Here is an 18809-nt window from a genome sequence, read left to right on the forward strand (position 1 = left end):
CTCTGTAAATACAGTTCACTCAGTCAACATTTATTGAATAGTCACTGTTTATCGAGTCTAGAGGAGGGAGGTAGAATCAGTTGAGTACAAGAGTTTAGTCTGAGGTTTGATTGGAAGCCCATCCTGCAATAGTGACTGCTCCTGAAACCCACCAGACCCTGCTTGCTGTAGGGCAGAACACTGAGAAACCAAGTTTGTTGCATTGTAGAGAAACTACACCCCCTTCCACCTTCCCCCTGGACTGTGTCCTTTGATATATGGAGACAGGTAAAAGCTACTGGGATTATCTGGGCTCCTTCACTGGGGCCATGGGAAATTCACAAAGTTCATAGATCCTCTTGCACCTCACAGAAAGCCAACAGCTAAAGAAGAGATGTCCACAAGAGAGGCTAAATGAGCAGTGATGGGGGATCAGAACAGGAAGACCTAGGGCTGCTGGCAGGTGGGGTATTTGGAAGGAGGCAGTGAAGCCCCAAGACTAGGATGACAGGAAATGGGCTCGGCATGTTGTGGCCTCTCCGCCTGTCTACTGAGGAAGTTCAAAGGCTTCTCCTCAGGACAGGGGATGGGAGAGGGGTGAGGAAAGATCTAACGAAATAAGGACCTCAGAAGACTCCCTCAAAATCAGAACAAAGGACTTCCGGTCCAAATACGTTCTGTATGTTTTCTCCTGAGCTACAACTCAGCAACCTCACCAGGGCCCCAAACAAACCACACATGGCTCACTTAAGGTAGAAACGAAAACCTGCTTTATAAGGCTGCATGGCCACCACTGGCTTCTCTGCTGAGATATGAGGTGCCAGCCAGGCAGACAGGTGACAGAGGGTGACCCTTCCTCACCTTCTCCCCATCACTACCATCCCCCTGGCCCTACAAATACCCATCTCTGTAATGCAACCACTTCAAAAAATACTCTGAGGAGGGACAGGGTGAAAGGGGTAGGGGTTCAGACTGGTCTGAACAGCAGGCTGGTTCCCGTGAGGTAGCTGATGCCCATGCTCCTGGGCAGAGGCTTTTGGAGAGAGGCCAATTATGGGCTCACAGCCAGGAGGGAGTCACTGGTTGACTGGAAAGTGGAGGAAGTAGAAAGTCTTGAAGTCCGCCCAGAGTACTTGATCACAGGTAACGTCTGAGTGGAAAGGCTGGGCTCTTTGCTGGTGTCCTCACTGTCCTTTGAGGAACTGGGTTTCTGGGGATAAGGGGAAAGGCCAGTTTGAGTCTTCTTGGATTTGGGCATGGTCCCGTCTTCAGAGAGTAGTAGGCTTCCCTCACAGGAGCTGTGTTTTCTGGAGGGAATAGGTGGTGAAAGAAATGGCTGAGACACTGTTTAACTGAGACTTTACCTTAGGATTTGCCTTCAGAGTCTGGAGCAGGCATTCACGACATTATGGTGTTGTAGGCCACAATTACATGGATATGTAATAATCATAAAAAAAATTCTATTTACTTGAAGGCTTGAGATCTGCAGTGCAAGAGTGAATGGAGGTGCAGGTAGAGGGCTAACGACTTCCCACAGCTAGTGGGTATGGCTGACAGTGGTCGCTTCAGGAGGCGCTTCTGTCCTCCAGCTCAGCTTCCCTGGGCATACCAAGAGCTACCAGGAAAAGGATGCTATGGCTGCATGTCCTGACACTCCCATCAACCCCCAGCTGAAGAATGCTGATCTCACTGCCACAGTCTGGGAAGACGGGAAGAAAGAAAACTCTCCAAACTCACAGCCAGCAGCCCATCCCTTGCCCAGGCAGCACTCACCCCAGCTTGCTAGTCTCTGATTTGCTGAAGGCATTGAGTATCACGTCATCCTTTGAGACAGTCAGAAGTGTTGTCGGGAGAGACCACTAAGAGCAAAGGAATCAATGAGACCAAAAGGGCTTGGCAGAGGCAAGGCAGGAGTGTTTGGGGTCTTGGGACCCTCCAGCTCTACCTCTAAGTGGATCATGAGGCTCTCCCCTTCCCTACCCCTCAGGTGTAGGCCCAGGTGGGTAAAAGTCTCAGTTCTCTTCTGAATCAGACAAGAAGTTGAGGACTACAAAGCACTTTTTGATCCTTGAAAGAAAGATACCCAGGGAATCCTGGAGGCAACTATTCCCTTGAAAGGAAGGAGTAGTGAGACAGAAGCACAGCCTAGCAGAGAAGTGAGAGAGGCCTGTACATACCAATCCAATCCCCGCTGCACTCATAAGGCAGAGGAGGGAGGGGCCTGAGAAGGAGCTGTCCTCCACACTGGCAGCACTCACCACTGGAGCAGAATCAGAGACAACTCCCATGTGGAACCCTTTGTAGCACCAACTCCGGAGCAGATCTACTCCTAGGACAAGATTAGCAGGAATTGTGGTTTAAGAAAGTAGAATCAACTGGCTAATTCTTCTTTCCAGAGAGGCCTATTTCTTGGTATACTGGGATTTAATCTCTCACTAAACATGGCTTTCTGAGGGCTGGGAGGGCACATCACCTTTAAGCTTGTTGCCATGGTATTTCTGTTCCCATTGGGTGGTGAGAATGTTGAAATATCGTGGCTGCTCAAAAAAGCGGAGATAGCGAGAGGAGATATGAGAAGGAAAAATTCGTTCAAACTGACCACGGCGAGAAAACTCATCTTCCATCTCAACCAGAATCCGAACATCATCTGGTGTCAGAACATCCAGCACAGATGCATAGAAGTCCTGTGGTCCAAAGAACAGGGAGAAAAAGTGTGTGACAGAGAGTGTAAACCAGGGGCAGAGACAAGAAGCTGGGGGACAGGGAGCACACCCCTGGGGTCCTACAGCTCCAGGACTCTCATGGAACTACTGAGGGCAGCCTAGTGGGCCAGCTCTGAAAGACATCTGTTCCTAAGTCTACTGAACTTAGCTAGTGGGGAAGACACTCTTATTTGGGGTCGGGGGAGCCACTGGGGCTGAGAGGTTAAGTAGTTTGTTGGGTAAAGTCAAGATGAGGATCCAGCAATTAAGATTTGGCACCAGTCCTGTATCTGCCATGCTTAAATCCAGCTCCCTTATCTGCTCTGAGAAAGTCAGCTTCCTGGGGTCTCTCACTGTGTCTCTCAGAGAAAGAAACCAAAGGGCAAAAGTCTACAGTTTGGACAAGAGGGGGCGAGAAAACATGGTAAAGACAATTAATGCTCTCCCAGAATGACAGACATGCCAAAAAGCCTCTGTGCATCAGAGGATCACAGGCCTGGATTAAGAAACCCTGCTCTAAAGAAAAGCTGGTTGCAGCTGGGAGCAGTGGCTCACACCTGTAATCCCGGCACTTTGGGAGGCTGAGGCAGGTGGATCACTTGAGATTGGGAGGTTGAAACCAGGCTGACCAACATGGAGAATCCCTGTCTCTATTAAAAAATATAAAATTAGCTGGGTGTGGTGGTGCATGCCTCTAATCCCAGCTACTCGGGAGGCTGAGGCAGGAGAATCACTTGAACCTGGGAGGCAGAGGTTGCGGTGAGCTGAGATCGCACCATTGCTCTCCAGCCGGGGCAATAAGAGTGAAACTCCGTCTCAAAAAAGAAAAAAAAAAAAAGAAAAGCAAAGCTGGTTGCTTTAGGGTCCCAAATGTTTAACCAGGGAAGTTTTCTGCTAGCACTGGGGGGAAGACCAACCTCCTACCTGATCAGGAATTTTCTGGGTCAGATAATAGGCTTTCTTCATCTTCTGTGCAGTGACATGCTCTGGAGCCATTCGACATTTGTCCCCGGGGGAGGTGGGCAAGCTACAGCAGAGGCCAGAAAAAAGCAAAGGGCAGGGTCAGCAGCTTCGTATTTGGAGGAAATATGGAGAAGGTCCAGTCCAGCAGATACCCTTCCCGAGAGAAGACAAAGATGCATGAACAGAGGTTACTTGAGTAGTAGGTTGGACTAAAATACACTCCCCAAAAGTAACCTGAGAGTCATCAAATATTAAGTGAAAGGGTACAAACCACCATCTTTAGGTTGAATTTGAATGATAAAAAATGAGGACCTTGCAATAAGCCTTATTGTGGTATATATTTCAGTTTAGTTTAATTCGGTGAACACTTAACTATATACCCAGCTCTGTCCTACTAGCTGTGTGACCCTGGGCAACTGACTTCACCTCCCTTCACCTCAGTTTCATCACCCACATTACTACAATTACCATAATCACTGTTGAGAGGGATGGTGAGACTATGTTTCTAAAAAAATAATACTAATGAAAAAAAGATGACTAAAAAGCAACTCTTGCCCCCAAGGAGCTTATGGTATGGCAGGTGGGATATGTCAAATGACAACCACTGGACAGAGCCAAACATGAGTCTACGAGGTACAGCGGAGAAAGCAAGTTTTGTTATCAGGCAAATCAGGATTTGAATTCCAGTCCTACCACTCTCCAGTTGAATGACTTTGATAGGCTACTTAATCCCAAAGAGCTTCAGTTTTCTCCTCTGTAAACTGCAGGTACAAATACTAACCTTACAGGGTTATTGGAAGGATAAATTATAGGGTTTTCCTCACACATCTCAGATACTAAGTAAATATAAACTCCCTCCTCTCAAGAGTGGCTCCCAATGCTTTGTGGTACGAAAAGAGAAAAAAAAATGGTCATACTGAGTTGGCTTCATGAAGATGTATAAGCTAGACTTTGATGAACAGTAGAGGTTAACGGCAGGTCTGGCTATGGGCATTTCAGGAGGAAGAAACCCCATAAGCAGAGGAAAGAACACTATGGGGAACAGCAAGAGGCAATAAACATTTCAGAGAAGAGACTGGACCAATTGGTCCTTAAGGATCATTCTGACCTTGAGGTTGTGTGAGCGATCCAGTTTGTCAGGGCACAGGAGCCAGGAGAGGAAGAAGAGAGAGAGATATACCAAGAAAAAGGAAGCTGGGACCCTGACTACCCAGGTAAGGAGCTAATTTTTTTTTTTTTAGAAACAGGGTCTTGCTATATTGCCCAGGCTAAAGAGAGTACAGTGGCTATTCACAGGCGTGATCATCATAGTGCACTACAGCTTTGAACTTCTGGCCTTAAAAGATCCCCCTGCTTCAGCCTCCCATGTAGCTGGGACTAGAGACACACACCAGTGTGCATAAGATGTTTAAATCTGATTCCTAGGCCTGTGGTTCCTAAGCAGAGGATCAACAGAACTGAACATACTTGAGAGGCACTGATGTGGCATGGTAGCATGTTAGTGGACTGTAGGGGCAAGACTGAGCAGCAAGGGAAACCAGGCAGAAGGGAGCACCCAGAATCCATTCCTTCCCAGGAACCACAGCAGGGCTATTCATGCTGCCAGCGGAGCTGTGAAGAAACAGGGGCCTCACCTGGTGGTGGAGCTGCTGCAGCTGCTAGGGCTGGAAATGACATCCTCTGCATTGGGCAGGACAAAACCTGCCAGATTCAGAAGGTCACGAATCATCTGGCCTTTGATGCTAATATCCAGTGGAGAGTTGGAGTGGAGGCTTCAGAAAAAGGATAAAAAGAGTGATCAAAGCAGCACTTCGAAACAGTCTCTGGTCATATGTGCAACTCAGGGCTAGTCTCATTTACTTCCTCGATTCCCTAGGATGAAAGCTGCTCAAACATTCCCATGCAGGATCACCATCACAAGACTCTCTTCCCCCAAAGACGGTGAATAACCTCACTCAGAGTGGTAAACCTGCCCATGACCTTGATCTGCTAAAGGAAAGCAAGCGGTAAGGATCCACATAAAAAGAACAACTTGCTGGGCGCAGTGGCTCACACCTGTAATCCCAGCACTTTGGGAGGCCGAGGTGGGCGGATGATGAGGTCAGGAGATCGAGACCATCCTGGCTAACACAGTGAAACCCTGTCTCTACTAAAAATACAAAAAATTAGCTGGGTGTGGTGGTGCACGCCTGTAGTCCCAGCTACTCGGGAGGCTGAGGCAGGAGAACTCTCTTGAATCCGGGAGGTGGAGGTTGCAGTAAGCCAAGATCGCACCACTGCACTCTAGCCTGGGTGACAGAGTGACTCCATCTCAAAGGGGGAGAAAAAAAAAAAGAACAACTTACTAGAGTGGCAATGGGAGCGTGAGGATAATGGAAGGATTCTATTGTGAGTGTCCTCAGAATACCACCTACCTTGGGGAGATGTTGACTTCCAGGACCCAGGGCTTGAGGTTTTCGTCTAGCATGATGTCAAAACCAAAGAGTTCGTGGCAGCTATAGGGCCGCCGCACATACATCTTGAGCAGGCTAGTCACGTAGGGCTCTGACCTGGTCACGGGGATGAGAAAGTACTCAGTTCAGCTCCTCCCAGAGTGCTCTACCCAGAGCTATCCTGCCAAAAGAGTGGCCCAGAGATAGGCAGGCAGAAGCAACCCAGGAAAGGGAGCTGTCAAGAGATGCCTCTGATCTCAGACCAGCTCCTGGGGATGAAGTTCAGTAGATGAGCAGAACTTAACTCTGGCCACTCCTTCCTATTCTCCATCCTTAAAACCAAACCACAGCAGGGGCAAAGTCCAGAGCACAGCAGTGTGAGGCCTGGGAGGAAGGAGGGGGGTCAGCAGCAGGCCCCACACCCAGGTTGGCAATGTGACTCACGAGATGATGGTTTTGACAACAACATCCTTTATCTTCTCCCAGATGGCATCGCTATTGACTCCCTTCTGGCTCAGGTAGTTCCACAAAGCCTTCAGTGCCCTGCAGAGGAGAAACAGGAAGTATTAGGAATCATATTCTAGGAATGAGTGACAAAACAAAGAAAAAGTAAGAAGAGACCTAATGGTATTTTCTTCATATCTCTTCCTTTGACAGTTTAAATTATGAAAGAGACGAACTTGGATGCAGACAGACCAATTCCTTTTTTTTTTTTTTTTTTGAGATGGAGTTTTGCCCTTTCACCCAGGCTGGAGTGAAGTGGCGTGATCTTGGCTCACTGCAACCTCTGCCCCCGAGGTTCAAGTGATTCTCCTACCTCAGCCTCCTGAGCAGCTGGGATTATTGGTGCCCATCACCACGCCCAGCTAATTTTTGTATTTTTAGTAGAGACAGGGTTGCACCACGTTGGCCAGGCTGGTCTCGAACTCCTGACCTCAGGTGATCCACCCACATTGGCCTCCCAAAGTGCTAGGATTACAGGCGTGAGCCACCACATCCGGCCTCAAATAGACCAGTTCTGAATTGGTAGTTGTTATCTCTGGGTCTTATATTAATCCTCCACTCACCATGCCCCTGAACTTCCCAAAACCCCAGAACCCTGTATTCCTCTAGGCCTTCACTGGCCTGGGACACTCTGCCCTCAGTACCATTTGTGGCCCTGGCAGGCCATTTCATCTGCATTGGCCTGGTACTCGGCATTCTTTTTATTGACACTGTAGTTGGTCAGGTGCATGAACTTATTGCCAAGGCTCTTCATGGAAGGAGAATACCTGGAAGTAAGCAAAAAAAAGGCAGAGGTAAGATGGTGACAGAGCAGATGGAGAAGGGGCCAAACATTTTCCCAAATACTGAAGAAGTGAAGAACAAGTACACAGATCTTTTCATAGCCACAAGAGCCTGAGAAGTGTGTCTGTTGGCAAAGTTCTGAAAAACCACAGCTAAACTCATCTCCTTTATCCCACCTCAGTCCCGTATGCAGGAAGACATTCACCAGATTTAACGAAGTAGAGAGCTTCCTTATTTCCCATTTCCTGCCTTCTCCCTTGCTAACAAAAACTATCAAAATATTTGTTATTTTCCTGTTTGGTGTCTTCTAGTTTCCCTCCGAGGAAAATAAAATCCCCAATATTGTCAGAGGATACCTCACCACTGTCACATACTTGCAACTGGCAAAGCGGACCAGTCCATCCGAAAAGAGGTAAATCCGCAGAGGATCGTAGGAAGTGACGTAAACATAGATCCGCAGGTCAAACTTGCTGCCGCTGATGAGGTAGGGTTTGTGTAGATACCTACATAGGACAAAGGCCAGCTTCTCATCCAGCCACATGATGGGGCTCAGTGGGTAACCAAGCCACAGAAAAAGCCAGCTAACAGTCCCCAAGATAAAGACCTTAGAACCGTTGGCTAAGGAAGCTCTTTGGCTGGGAGAACAAAGGGCAGAAGAACATTGTAAGAAGGGAACCTCAAGGCCAAGGAGGTAGGAGGACGGGGTAAGGGATATGTGCTACAGGCTCACCTCTGTACCAGGAGGGGCCTTCGCTTGGGGAGCTGACTCCACTTATGAATAACCTGGATGCCAATGCCTCGAGCTGATGCTGGCTAGGAGCAGAAAGGAGATGAGATTTGCTCCAGGTCCAATACTCTGTTGTTCCCACTCAGACCATAGTCTCCTGCCCACTGTGATTCACTCACTGGCTTCACAATCCACTTTTGGCGGCGGCTGCTCTCCCACGCTTTGCGCAGGAGCTTGGCGTCCTGGGGTAGGATAAAGGACTGGGGGAAGAAACTGAACTCCTTCTTGCCAAAGCGGTTCTGCATGCGTGACAGGTTCCGCCATAGCCGGTCCTTCCTCCCAATCTGGAATGAGCCTGGGAAATGGTTTAGCTACAAAAGGAAAAAGGGTGAGTGCAGGAAGAGGGCAGAAGTGAGGCCATAAGGAAGATGACAAGACTCACTCTACCATTCAACTTCTTTAGCAGCACTCCAAGCTGTTGTTCCATCTTACTATCACCACCCTAATGGTCCTTAAGTATCCAACTGCAGAGCACTCACCAAAAGATGATTAAAACACAGACAAAACAGAGTAATGTAAGACAGACATGATATTCACCTTAAGTGCAAAGAAAAAGCTATTATACCTTTTTCCATGAAACCCTATGGGATGAGGACAGAAAAGCATTTCGCCTTTAGTAAGTCTGGGGGCAAGGGACTCATTCATTCCAATGTGAGACCAGAAGTCCTCTTTACACATATTCAGCTTGGGAGAATGGAATGTGCAGTAGTCATAGGGAAACATAATAAACAGAAAATAGTCTAACTCAAGACACATTAGAGGAAAAAGTGCCTTTGAGAAGCTGCAATGCAGGATTTCAGAGCTACACCCTCCTATGAGGTTGGATTTCAGGAGAGGGACTCAGCTGCCCCCACATAGCAAGAAGCTCCAAAATATTGCAGCTGAACTGGAGATGTACGTGATCCACTGGAGTCTCTCACTGTACCCCCATCCTGTACTTTCTCCTCTGTACAGCTTCCTGACTTCTCCATGGTCATCATCCTCTTCCCACCCCCTACCCCCTACCCACATCACCCTCCTCTTGGCCTAGTCCAAAGTCCAGGGAAACAGCTCCTCAGAAAGGGCCCCTACCTTCTGATGCTCTCGAATGGATCGGAAACTAGGAGACTTCATGTGGTGACCCCAACAGCCCAGCCAGTCATCGTTTCCTATGGGAGGTACATCAGGAATCAGCCTTGCTAACAGCCCAGTCCAGGGACAGAGAAAGGCCCAGAGGCCCCAGAACTGGGCACAGCTCCCAGACTTGGTTTTCAAAGAGTTGCTATGGAGCTGTCCTACATGAGGCCCTGGGGCCAGGGACAGAACAATGGCTCTTTGTCTCTCAATTCTGAACAACAGGCTCAGCCCAGGATTTCAGAGCTACACCCTCCTATAAGACTGGATTTCAGGAGAGGGCCCCAGCTGCCCCTACATAGGCACGAGGTGTCTAGAACTCTCCCCCTACTCAAAGCCCATCTATTTGGGGCAAAAAGGACAGGGTCACAGGAAGGCAAGCAACTCACTTTTGCTGATTTTGAAGTGGGACCGTCCAATGGTCTGCTTGACAATGTTGGGGGTCACTGTGCTCATCTTCCACCGGAGCAACTTCCTCTGCTCCCAGGGAAGTTTCTCCACTGGGAAGAATGCAAGGGGTGTGGGGATGGGGGGTGGAGAAGAGCGGAGAGTCATGATGAGAAGACAAAAAAGATGGTATGGCTGCCCATTTTTCCCTGGGCAGGCAAGTCACTATTGCTCCAGATCAGAGTTTCAGAGGAGCACACTTTGGGAAGGAAGAGGGGCTGTGCAGGAATGAGGAACAAAGAAAGGGAAGACTGAAAGGGAAAAGCAGCAAGGTTGGAGAGCATGAACTCAGCATGACATGGCAAGGTTGAAAAGGGTCAGCTAAAGGATAGACAAGAAAAAGGTTGCATTAGACCTACGACCATGTGGGGAACTGAGCACAGTGTGACAACTGCCACAACAGCCATTCTGGAAACCCTCTCCCACCTACTGCCACCTCCTCCCAACTTAGCTAGCAACCTTCTCCCGGGGGACTCTTCTGGGCTTTGACACTTGGCCAGGTTTACCTCTCTCATCCCGAGTGCCAAAATAGATGGTAGGGGGAACGTTGGGAAAGAGACTGTAGATGAGGGCTGGTCGGACAACTTTCTCATGATTGGAAAGGGGTTTGGTCAGAATTTCCATACAGCTTCTAAGACGAAAAACAAACACGGACTAGAGAAAGAGAAAAAGCAACAGCCCTGAAGCGTTGTTACTATGATGTACGATTTCTTTCCAAGTGCTTTTAACTTGTGATTCTAAAAAGCCAGGTGCTCAATAATTAATAATTATTTTATACATATTAATCCATAAGGTACTAGGCTAACCTACATATAACCACACCATTAAATGTCACCTAAAGACAAGGTTTTCCAATACTTCATTCTGCAATACAGCTCCAAAATTTTCTGTGACAAGACTGTCTGGGAAAGTCCCTGACAGGAGTGGTTCTGAGAGGGGAAATGAATGTGGGTGGATACTAGTAGAAGAATGTGCTATGCTAAGACGAAGAAATAAACGAGGGAAGAAAAGAATGATGTGAAAATTACGAAGGAGGAAAACCAAAAAAGATCTGAGGTGTAGAGACTTTTAAACAGAAAAAGGGGAAAAAGCAATAGAAAGAAAAGAAACAGTGATACTTCTAGTTCATTTTATATTTAGGTTCATCTAAAGATTCATGGACTGTTAGTGCTTTTCTCTATTTTGGAAGTGATTTGTGACACTGGAATTTTAGGTAACAGTATGGGAACACAGATCTGGATGTGACGAAGAGATGTGGCTGATCTGGGGCCATGGGTTCCCTACTGTTATTCCAACAAGGGCTTGGCCAAGGCTGTCTCAAGGGGTGTCAACATAGCAGACATATCAACTACCTGTCAGGTATAAGCTGACAGACCCAGATCATTCCTCTAACTAGCACTGAAAAATGGAGAAAATAGCTATTACTCTTTACAACTTAGATAATATAATCCACAAATATTATTATAACATTAATTTTTAGTTTAAAAAAGTCACTTTACCTGTTATTATTTTCAGCACAACAGAAATACGCACTGTATGTGAAACATTTCAGTTTTAAATCTTAAAGATTTTTAATGAATTTTAGGGAATCAAGTTAAATACTAATTCCCAATGAAAAATTCCTATTAATTCAACTCTATTCCTCATTTTCAAAATTTTTTCTTCAAAGGCTTTTGGTTTACTGAGTACGAGAATTTAAGATTGTTGAAGTCAATAAGAATGAGTTAAAATTTAAAAACAAAGATAGAGGCCGGGGGCAGTGGCTCACGCCTGTAATCCCAGGACTTTGGGAGGCCAAGGCAGGCGGATGACCTAAGGTTGGGAGTTGGAGACCAGCCTGACCAACATGGGGTAACCCCCATCTCTACTAAAAATACAAAATTAGCCGGGCGTAGTGGCGCATGCCTGTAGTCCCAAATACTCGGGAGGCTGAGGCAGGAGAATGGCTTGAACCCGGGAGGCAGAGGTTGTGATGAGCCGAGATCACACCATTGCACTCTAGCCTGGGCAACAAAAGCAAAACCCAACCCAAAAAAAAAAAAAAAAAGATAGAAACATAAAATGGTACAGCCACTCTGGAAAACAGTTTTGGCAGTTTCTTAAAAAACTAAACATGCAGTCATCATACAACCTAGTAATTGCACTCCTGGGCATTTATCCCAGAGAGATGAAGACTTATATTCACACAAAAATATGTACATGATTATTTATAGCAGCTTTATTCATAACAGCCAAAAGCTGAAAACAACCCAAATATCCTTCAACAGGTGTATGGTTAAACAAACTGTGGTACATCCATACCACAGAACACTATACAGCAATAAAAAAGAATGAGAACTATTGATACATGCAACAACCCAGGTCAATCTCCGAAGAATATGCTGAGTGAAAAAATGTCAATGTCAAAAGGTGACATACTGCTGTCACTCTATCTGTGTAACATTCTTGAAATGACAAAAAGGAGAACTAGTGGTTGCCAGGGGATTAAGGAGGGAATGGGAGTAGGAGGGAAGTAGGTGTAGCTATAAGGGTAGCAGGAGGAAGAATTCCTACAGTGATGACAACGTTCTGTATCTTTTTTTTTTTTTTTGAGACAGAGTCTTGCCTCTTGTCACCCAGGCTGGCGTGCAGTGGTGTGATCTCAGCTCACTGCAACCTCTGCCTCCCAGGTTCATGTGATTCTCCTGCCTCAGCCTCCCGAGTAGCTGGGATTACAGGTGCCCACCATCATGCCCAACCAATTTTTGTATTTTTAGAAGATGTTGTATTTTAGTAAAACACAGGGTTTCACCATGTTGGCCAGGTTGGTCTCAAAACTCCTGACTTCATCTGATCTACTCGCCTCAGCCTCCCAAAGTGCTGGGGTTACAGGCGTGAGCCACTGTGCCCAGCAAAATGTTCCATATCTTGACTCTAACAATGTTAACAACATCCCAACTGTACTATATTGTACTTCTCCAAGATGTTACCCAATGGGGGAAACTGAGTAGAGAGTACAGGGGACCTCTCTGCATTCTTGCTTACAACTACACGTGAAATCTATAATTATCTCAATATCACAAGCTAAATTTAAAAACAAACAAAAAACCCTTGTGAGTTGTCTCACAAGAGTCCTAAACTTCTCCTCAAGAGACCTGGCTTCTAGTCTAGCCATGCTAGAAACTATGACCTTGGAACAGCTGCTTCACTTCTCTGGTCCTCAATATTTACACTGGACTTGATGGCTTCCATCTCTAAAATTACATGATTCTTAGAGCACGACAGAAAATGCAGTGAAAATATTGCTGTGTAAAGAAACAGGTAGTGTTTCCAATGATTTTTCTGTTTTTCAGTGGTTGCCAAATTTTCCATAATAAATATACAAATACTTCATAATAGAGAAAAAGTAAGATTTTAGCAATCTAAAAGTATTTTAGTCATCTTTAAAATGCAGAGTGGTTTGGAATTCATCTATCTCCATTTTTGGTCAGGTGCAGTGGCTCACACCCCTAATCTCAGTGCTTTGGGAGGCTAAAGCAAGAGGATCACTTGAGACCAGAGTTCAAGACCAGCCTGAGTAATATAATGAGACCTTCCCCCACAACTCTACAAAAAAAATTTTTAATTAGCTGGGTGTGGTGGGTGGTCCTGTAGTCCCAGCTGTTCAGGAGGCTGAGGCAGGAGGATTGCTTGAGCCCAGGAGTTCGAGGTTACAGTAAGCTATGATGGATCCACTGCACTCTAGCCTGGGTAATAGAGCAAGACTCTGACTCTAAAAAATAAAAATATGTATTCACATTTTCTTGAAAATTATGTCTAAGCCTCATTTAGAGAAGAAGTTATGTGCAATTTGTAGAAGTTAATTAATTAATGAGCAAATGATTAACAAACACCTTTTGTGAATTTTATCTTATATATCAGGAAGGCTAAAGGGCTGTGTAGCAGTCCTGAAGTAGGCTCTTAAGTGTAAAAAAGGTAGGACTCCAAATCAATTACATGTCAAATATCTTTCTCCTATGAAGAGTGGAGGTACTTAATCAACATCCAATATATATAACCTGAAGTAATTTTGCTTTTCTGGAAGGAGGATGGGTTGGGCTGAAAGTGACAACTTATGCATCAGACTCAGGGTGCCCGTGATGGGATTTCTATCCACCTTCACAGAGAATCCCAGTTCTCGCTCCCACTTTCCAAACAGCTCTGTCTCCACCTTACAGTTAAGGGCTCTAAAATTGGTGTGCTGCTGCCACACCATCACATTTCACAGAGATGCAGCCTGTCTTGTCCATGCTAAACAAGGCAGAGAAGGCTCCCTTTATTCCTAGCTTCATCTAAGGCAGGGTTGATGCAAAGAAAAGCAACCCGACTCTGGGTGCTTCATATATTGGTCAAGCCCAATGATATACAGCTAGTTTTTCATTAAAAATTAGGGCCAGGTGCAGTGGCTCATCCCTATAATCCCAGCATTTTGGGAGGTCAACAATTACAGGTGTGTGCCACCATACCCAGCTAATTGTTTCTATTTTTAGTAGAGATGGTGTTTCACCATGTTAGCTAGCCTGTTCTCCAACTCCTGGCCTCAAGTTATCCACCCATCTTAGCCTCCCAAAGTGTTACGATTATAGGCATAAGCCACTATGCCCAGTCCATGATACTGTTTTTGTTGTTGTTGTTTTGTTTCTGAGACAGAGTCTCACTCCGTAACCCAGGCTGGAGTGCAGCAGCGTGACCTCAGCTCACTGCAACCTCCACCTCCCAGGTTCAAGTGATTCTCGTGCCTCAGCCTCCCGAGCAGCTGGGATTACAGGTGTGCACCACCATGCCTTGCTGATTTTTATATTTTTAGGAGAGATAGCGTTTTGCCATGTTGGCCAGGCTAGTCTCGAACTCCTGACCTCAGGTGATCCGTCTGCCTCAGCCTCCCAAAGTGCTGGGGTTACAGGTGTGAGCCACTGCACCTAGCCCATGATACTGTTTTTAAGCCCCACAGATGAGATGTGCTTCTGGCCCCCCATTACTCCCTGTTCAAAAACTAAAGTCGCAAACACAAAAATTTGGTAAAAATGCATTAGAGTTCTTAAGGCCATTAATGACTTGAGTGGTTAGTCTCTTTATAATCTTTAAGAGACAAAAGATGAGCATCTAACAATGATCTATACAGCCACGCTTACCTAGAGATCACGGCCACCGATTCGCTAGGGGTGACAGCACTTAATGAGGAGCACTCTGAGTCTCCTAGAGGAAGGAAGAACAGAGAAATTCTGACTAGAAAAGGCTGCAGCACAAACTTACCAAGCCTAGGCAACTCTTCCTTGAATATCCTGGGCTCAACCCTTCTTGGGGAGCCACGAGAACCACCCTGCTGCTTTGCACTGCCTTCCTCAACAGAAGCAGGGGGAAGGTAAGACCAGTGGGACAGGGGGACTAGAGACCAAAGTCCTCTAGAAGGCACTACCTCCCTCTTAAGAATCCCAAAGCAAATGACTGATGTAGGTAATGAGTCAAGGACCTAGTACATAATTGTTAGCCCCCTACCCAAAATGTCATAACCAACTCCTAGTTGGAAGTGAAAGGGTTCCCTACTCACCCTCCTCCTCTTCATTCTCATCATGGCTACAACAGTCTTCCAAACCATCTACTAGTTCTTCTTCTGTATCTTCAGTCTCAGCCTGATCTGGCTGGAGGTCAGTAGCTGAACTAAAAGAAAGAATCATGCCCCCAGCCTAGTCAACTCCATCAAAGAGGTCACAGTTAGATTCTCATTCCTTCATCATCTCCCAGTATTTGCCCCTTCTCCATTACCAATCTGCTACGTCTTGCCTGGACCTCATAACTCATTTCTCTTGTCTTCAAAGCTTAGGTCTAGGCATAGCTCCTCAACCTTACATCTCCCATTCTGCAAAGAGGCACTATGTTTTCCCTCTTTTTGGTGTCCCTCATAGAAGTACAACATTCTACATCTAAAAAAACCATCAATGGATATCTGGTAATTGACTTGAAATGTCCCTAGGCCACTCTCTGGGAACTCAGAAGAAGGCCTTAGTGGACCAAGTTTCCAGGAAAATAACAAAACACAAGAGAAGTAGCCAACTATGTGTGTGCCCTAACTATAAATGGCTGTCATGCCAAGAATGTCTGAGAACCTGATTTGGTTTGGAAAAAGTAGGAAAGTCACAGGCTTCAACACTTGGTGTTCACAATTCTTATTTCTCTCCTGGTTTTTACTTAAAATAGGTGTTGACGAACTCTTTCTCTAAAGGACCAGAGAGTAAATATTTTTGTTTGCAGGCCAGTTTATCACAACTACTCAGCCCTACCATTGTAACAAGAAAGCAGCCACAAACAACTGCAAATGAATGGACAAGGCTGCATTCCAATAAAACTTTATTTACAAAAGCAGGCAACAAGCAAGATTTGGTCTGCCAGCTATAGTTTCCCAACCCTTGCCCTGAAAGGAAAACCAAAAATTCTAGGGCAGCTAAAAAATAAAACCAACCTTCAGAGGTACAGGGTCAATGCCAACCCAAATTATGGTATATACATTCTACTGCTCTAAATGAACCAAAAACATTATCCAACGTACCTAATATCCCTATCAGATGAGTCCAGCTCCCTGACCTCCTCAGGTCTCTCCTTCTCAGACTGGCCCAGCTGGATGGAAGAGAGGCGGGTGGCCACGTTGGCTATGCCACGAGTTTGAAGAGAAGGGGGACCTGGAGCTTTGCCTTCTCCAAATGGTGGGGGGTCAATTACAGATTCATAGGCAGGGCTGTGATTGAGCCCACTGGCATGTGAGGCAAGGAGGTGAATGCTGATACGTTTGGTACAGAAGACTGTATTGTCCAACCCCAAGGTATCTGAGGCACCAGGGAGGACCCGACCAACCAATCCAGCATCCTCCTGAGGAAACCGCTGATTTACCGCAGGAGGTTTCCACCGCCTGCTCCTGTTGAGGACATTCCACTGGAAGCTGGGGTTCAGGAAACTAGACTGTTCAAACTGGCAGCCTTGCCTTGGCATCTTCTCAAAGCCTCTTGCAGTCAATTTCCTTACGGCCTCAGTGAACCGAATCTCCTTAGTTGGGGCCTGGGAATCAGAGCTGTCATCCAGAGCACAGGAAAGTGGCTCTGCCCTCATGGCTAAGTTATTCCGGTTATACCAGGAAGAGGCAACACTGGTGGCGGATGTGTCATGGGAGTTAGGGGTAGACAAGGCGATATGGGCACTGGCATCAGCTAGGACACTGCCAAGGCTTTTGGGCACCTTATGGTCAACAGGCTGCGGTGCACAGTCTCCAGTACCCCCTGAATGATGCCAGGAGACAGGCTGGATCTTGGGTGGCGATACTGGCTTCAGGCCCTCTGTGGTCTGCAACAAAGGCACTTGCGTGCTATTTGGCCGCATGAAGGAATTATTATTCAGCATGGGCTTATAGGAGGAAGAGAGTGGAGATGGGATCTTCCCTGAGATGGCAGATGCCAGGCTTTTCCCTGAAGGGTTTTCCCCAGCCGCTGCCAAGCAGAGGTATGGTTCTGTGGATGAGGAGGCCATGGGCTGGGCCATGGGGAAGACCATGGAAGAAATGGCCTTGTCGGCAGTGAGACTGACAGGGAGGCTCTTTTGAGGGAGAGAAAAAGGGCTTTTTTCTGATGGGCTCGAACGCAAGCAGAAAGACTCTAGTTGCTGGTAGGGTTTGTGCCTACAGCTGGAGCGGCGGTATAGGAGGGTGCTGTTGAACAAGTCCGGGAGAGAGTGTAGGTAACAGGAACTGCTGTGGCCTGCAATGACAGCCGTGGTCCCAGAGCTACGTAAAGTGCTAGGGCAAAAGAAATATGCCGGCTGGGGTGGGATGCCCAAGAGGGCTGGGCCCAACCCTGCTGACAGTGTCTCCACTTGCTTCTTTTCCAGCTTCCAGATTGGCTTCACTTGCTGATGGGCCTGAGGCCAGACTTTGCCCTCCGAGGGTTTCTCAGGTGGCGTGGCAGACACTGTGCCTGAGGGACCACTCTGCTTGAAGCTGTTTTTCTGGCGGAGGCCAATACTGTAGTGCTCTGCTCCTGCTGAGGCCATGAGGGGCCCACATCATGGCCACATGGTCTCATGGCCTGGCTCAGGTAAGGTGCCACACACCTCCGGTAGTAGCAGCTGCATCCTTGAAGTCCGTCAGTCTGAAGGGGAGAGAAATGATAGGAAATGTTACAGCGCCAGGAGGACAGATACCATGCTACAGTGGTCCTCAGGTAAGCAGTACAGTCCCACTTCAGCATTTTTGGGCAACCAGTCTTGGTCGTCATTTGGGGCCCTGGGAGAACACTAGATTTCCAGGGAGTTTCCAGTGGTCTTCCTATTGCCCTCATATGATCAAAGTTGGCTTCATTAAGGACTAAGACACTGAGGTGCCACCACCACTGTGAGGCCGTTCATGAGTCCGCTCTCTGTCACTCAGAAAGTTTTTCTCTCTCTCCAACAAAAAAATACATCTTTCTGCCTCACCACCCACAACTTTCCATGAGGGGCTACCTTCCCTCACCCAAAACCAGTGTGGCTAGGAATAAAGCAAATGTGAAGTGAGAGAGAAGAGTATCTTCCTTCTCATCTATCAATTCTGAAAGATGAAAGATTATTCGAGTCCAGGTGAGACAGCTCACACCTGTAATCTCAGCTTGAGCCTAGGAGTTCAAGACCAGCCTGCCCAATATGGCAAAACCCCATCACTACAAAAAATTAGCTAGGCATGGTGGCATGCAACTGAAGTCCCAGCTACTAGGGAGGCTGACATGGGAGGATCGATTGAGCCTGGGAGGCGAAGGTTGCAGCAAGCCGAGATGGTGCCATGTACTCCAGCATGGGCAACAGAGTGAGACCCCATCTTAGAAAAAAAAAGCTGTTCTGAAAAACTCATTTTACATCTACTGCTCCCTAAATTAACTCAGCTGCCTCTGATTTAGTCTGCTTTTCACGGTTAAGTAGGACAAGTTCAGACAGGAGAACAGAATTCCCTTGCTGACCCCGGAGTTTATTCTAGAGCTGAGACAGCAATTTCATCTCTTGCTAACTATACAGACTTAAATTCCATCCTGTGTGTTGGCGGGAAAAAGAAGAAAGAAAATTGAACTAAAC

General features: G+C 46.7%; 1 protein-coding gene across 3 annotated transcripts in view; it reads right to left on the bottom strand.

Moving 5' to 3' along the window:
- Positions 1–653: 653 nt before the first annotated feature.
- TTLL4 (tubulin tyrosine ligase-like family member 4) overlaps positions 654–18809 on the bottom strand; it is a 45409-nt gene continuing 27253 nt past the window's right edge. The window contains exons 3-20 of one of the 3 annotated variants that reach the window (XM_011932243.1): positions 16273–17857; positions 15277–15386; positions 14861–14924; positions 10217–10341; positions 9653–9763; positions 9222–9298; positions 8270–8461; positions 8094–8176; positions 7738–7866; positions 7225–7347; positions 6521–6619; positions 6059–6193; positions 5279–5416; positions 3606–3708; positions 2453–2663; positions 2238–2308; positions 1753–1838; positions 654–1286 (exon numbers count right to left, since the gene is read on the bottom strand). In XM_011932243.1, coding sequence (XP_011787633.1) covers positions 1031–1286; positions 1753–1838; positions 2238–2308; positions 2453–2663; positions 3606–3708; positions 5279–5416; positions 6059–6193; positions 6521–6619; positions 7225–7347; positions 7738–7866; positions 8094–8176; positions 8270–8461; positions 9222–9298; positions 9653–9763; positions 10217–10341; positions 14861–14924; positions 15277–15386; positions 16273–17759 — 3600 coding nt within the window. In that variant the 5' untranslated portion in view covers positions 17760–17857 and the 3' untranslated portion in view covers positions 654–1030. The remainder of the gene's footprint in view (positions 1287–1752; positions 1839–2237; positions 2309–2452; positions 2664–3605; positions 3709–5278; positions 5417–6058; positions 6194–6520; positions 6620–7224; positions 7348–7737; positions 7867–8093; positions 8177–8269; positions 8462–9221; positions 9299–9652; positions 9764–10216; positions 10342–14860; positions 14925–15276; positions 15387–16272; positions 17858–18809) is intronic. The other 2 variants (XM_011932245.1, XM_011932244.1) reach the window with 2 other exon arrangements.

The sequence above is a fragment of the Colobus angolensis genome, unplaced genomic scaffold (assembly GCF_000951035.1).
Source record: "Colobus angolensis palliatus isolate OR3802 unplaced genomic scaffold, Cang.pa_1.0 Scaffold95, whole genome shotgun sequence".
NCBI lineage: Eukaryota > Metazoa > Chordata > Mammalia > Primates > Cercopithecidae > Colobus > Colobus angolensis.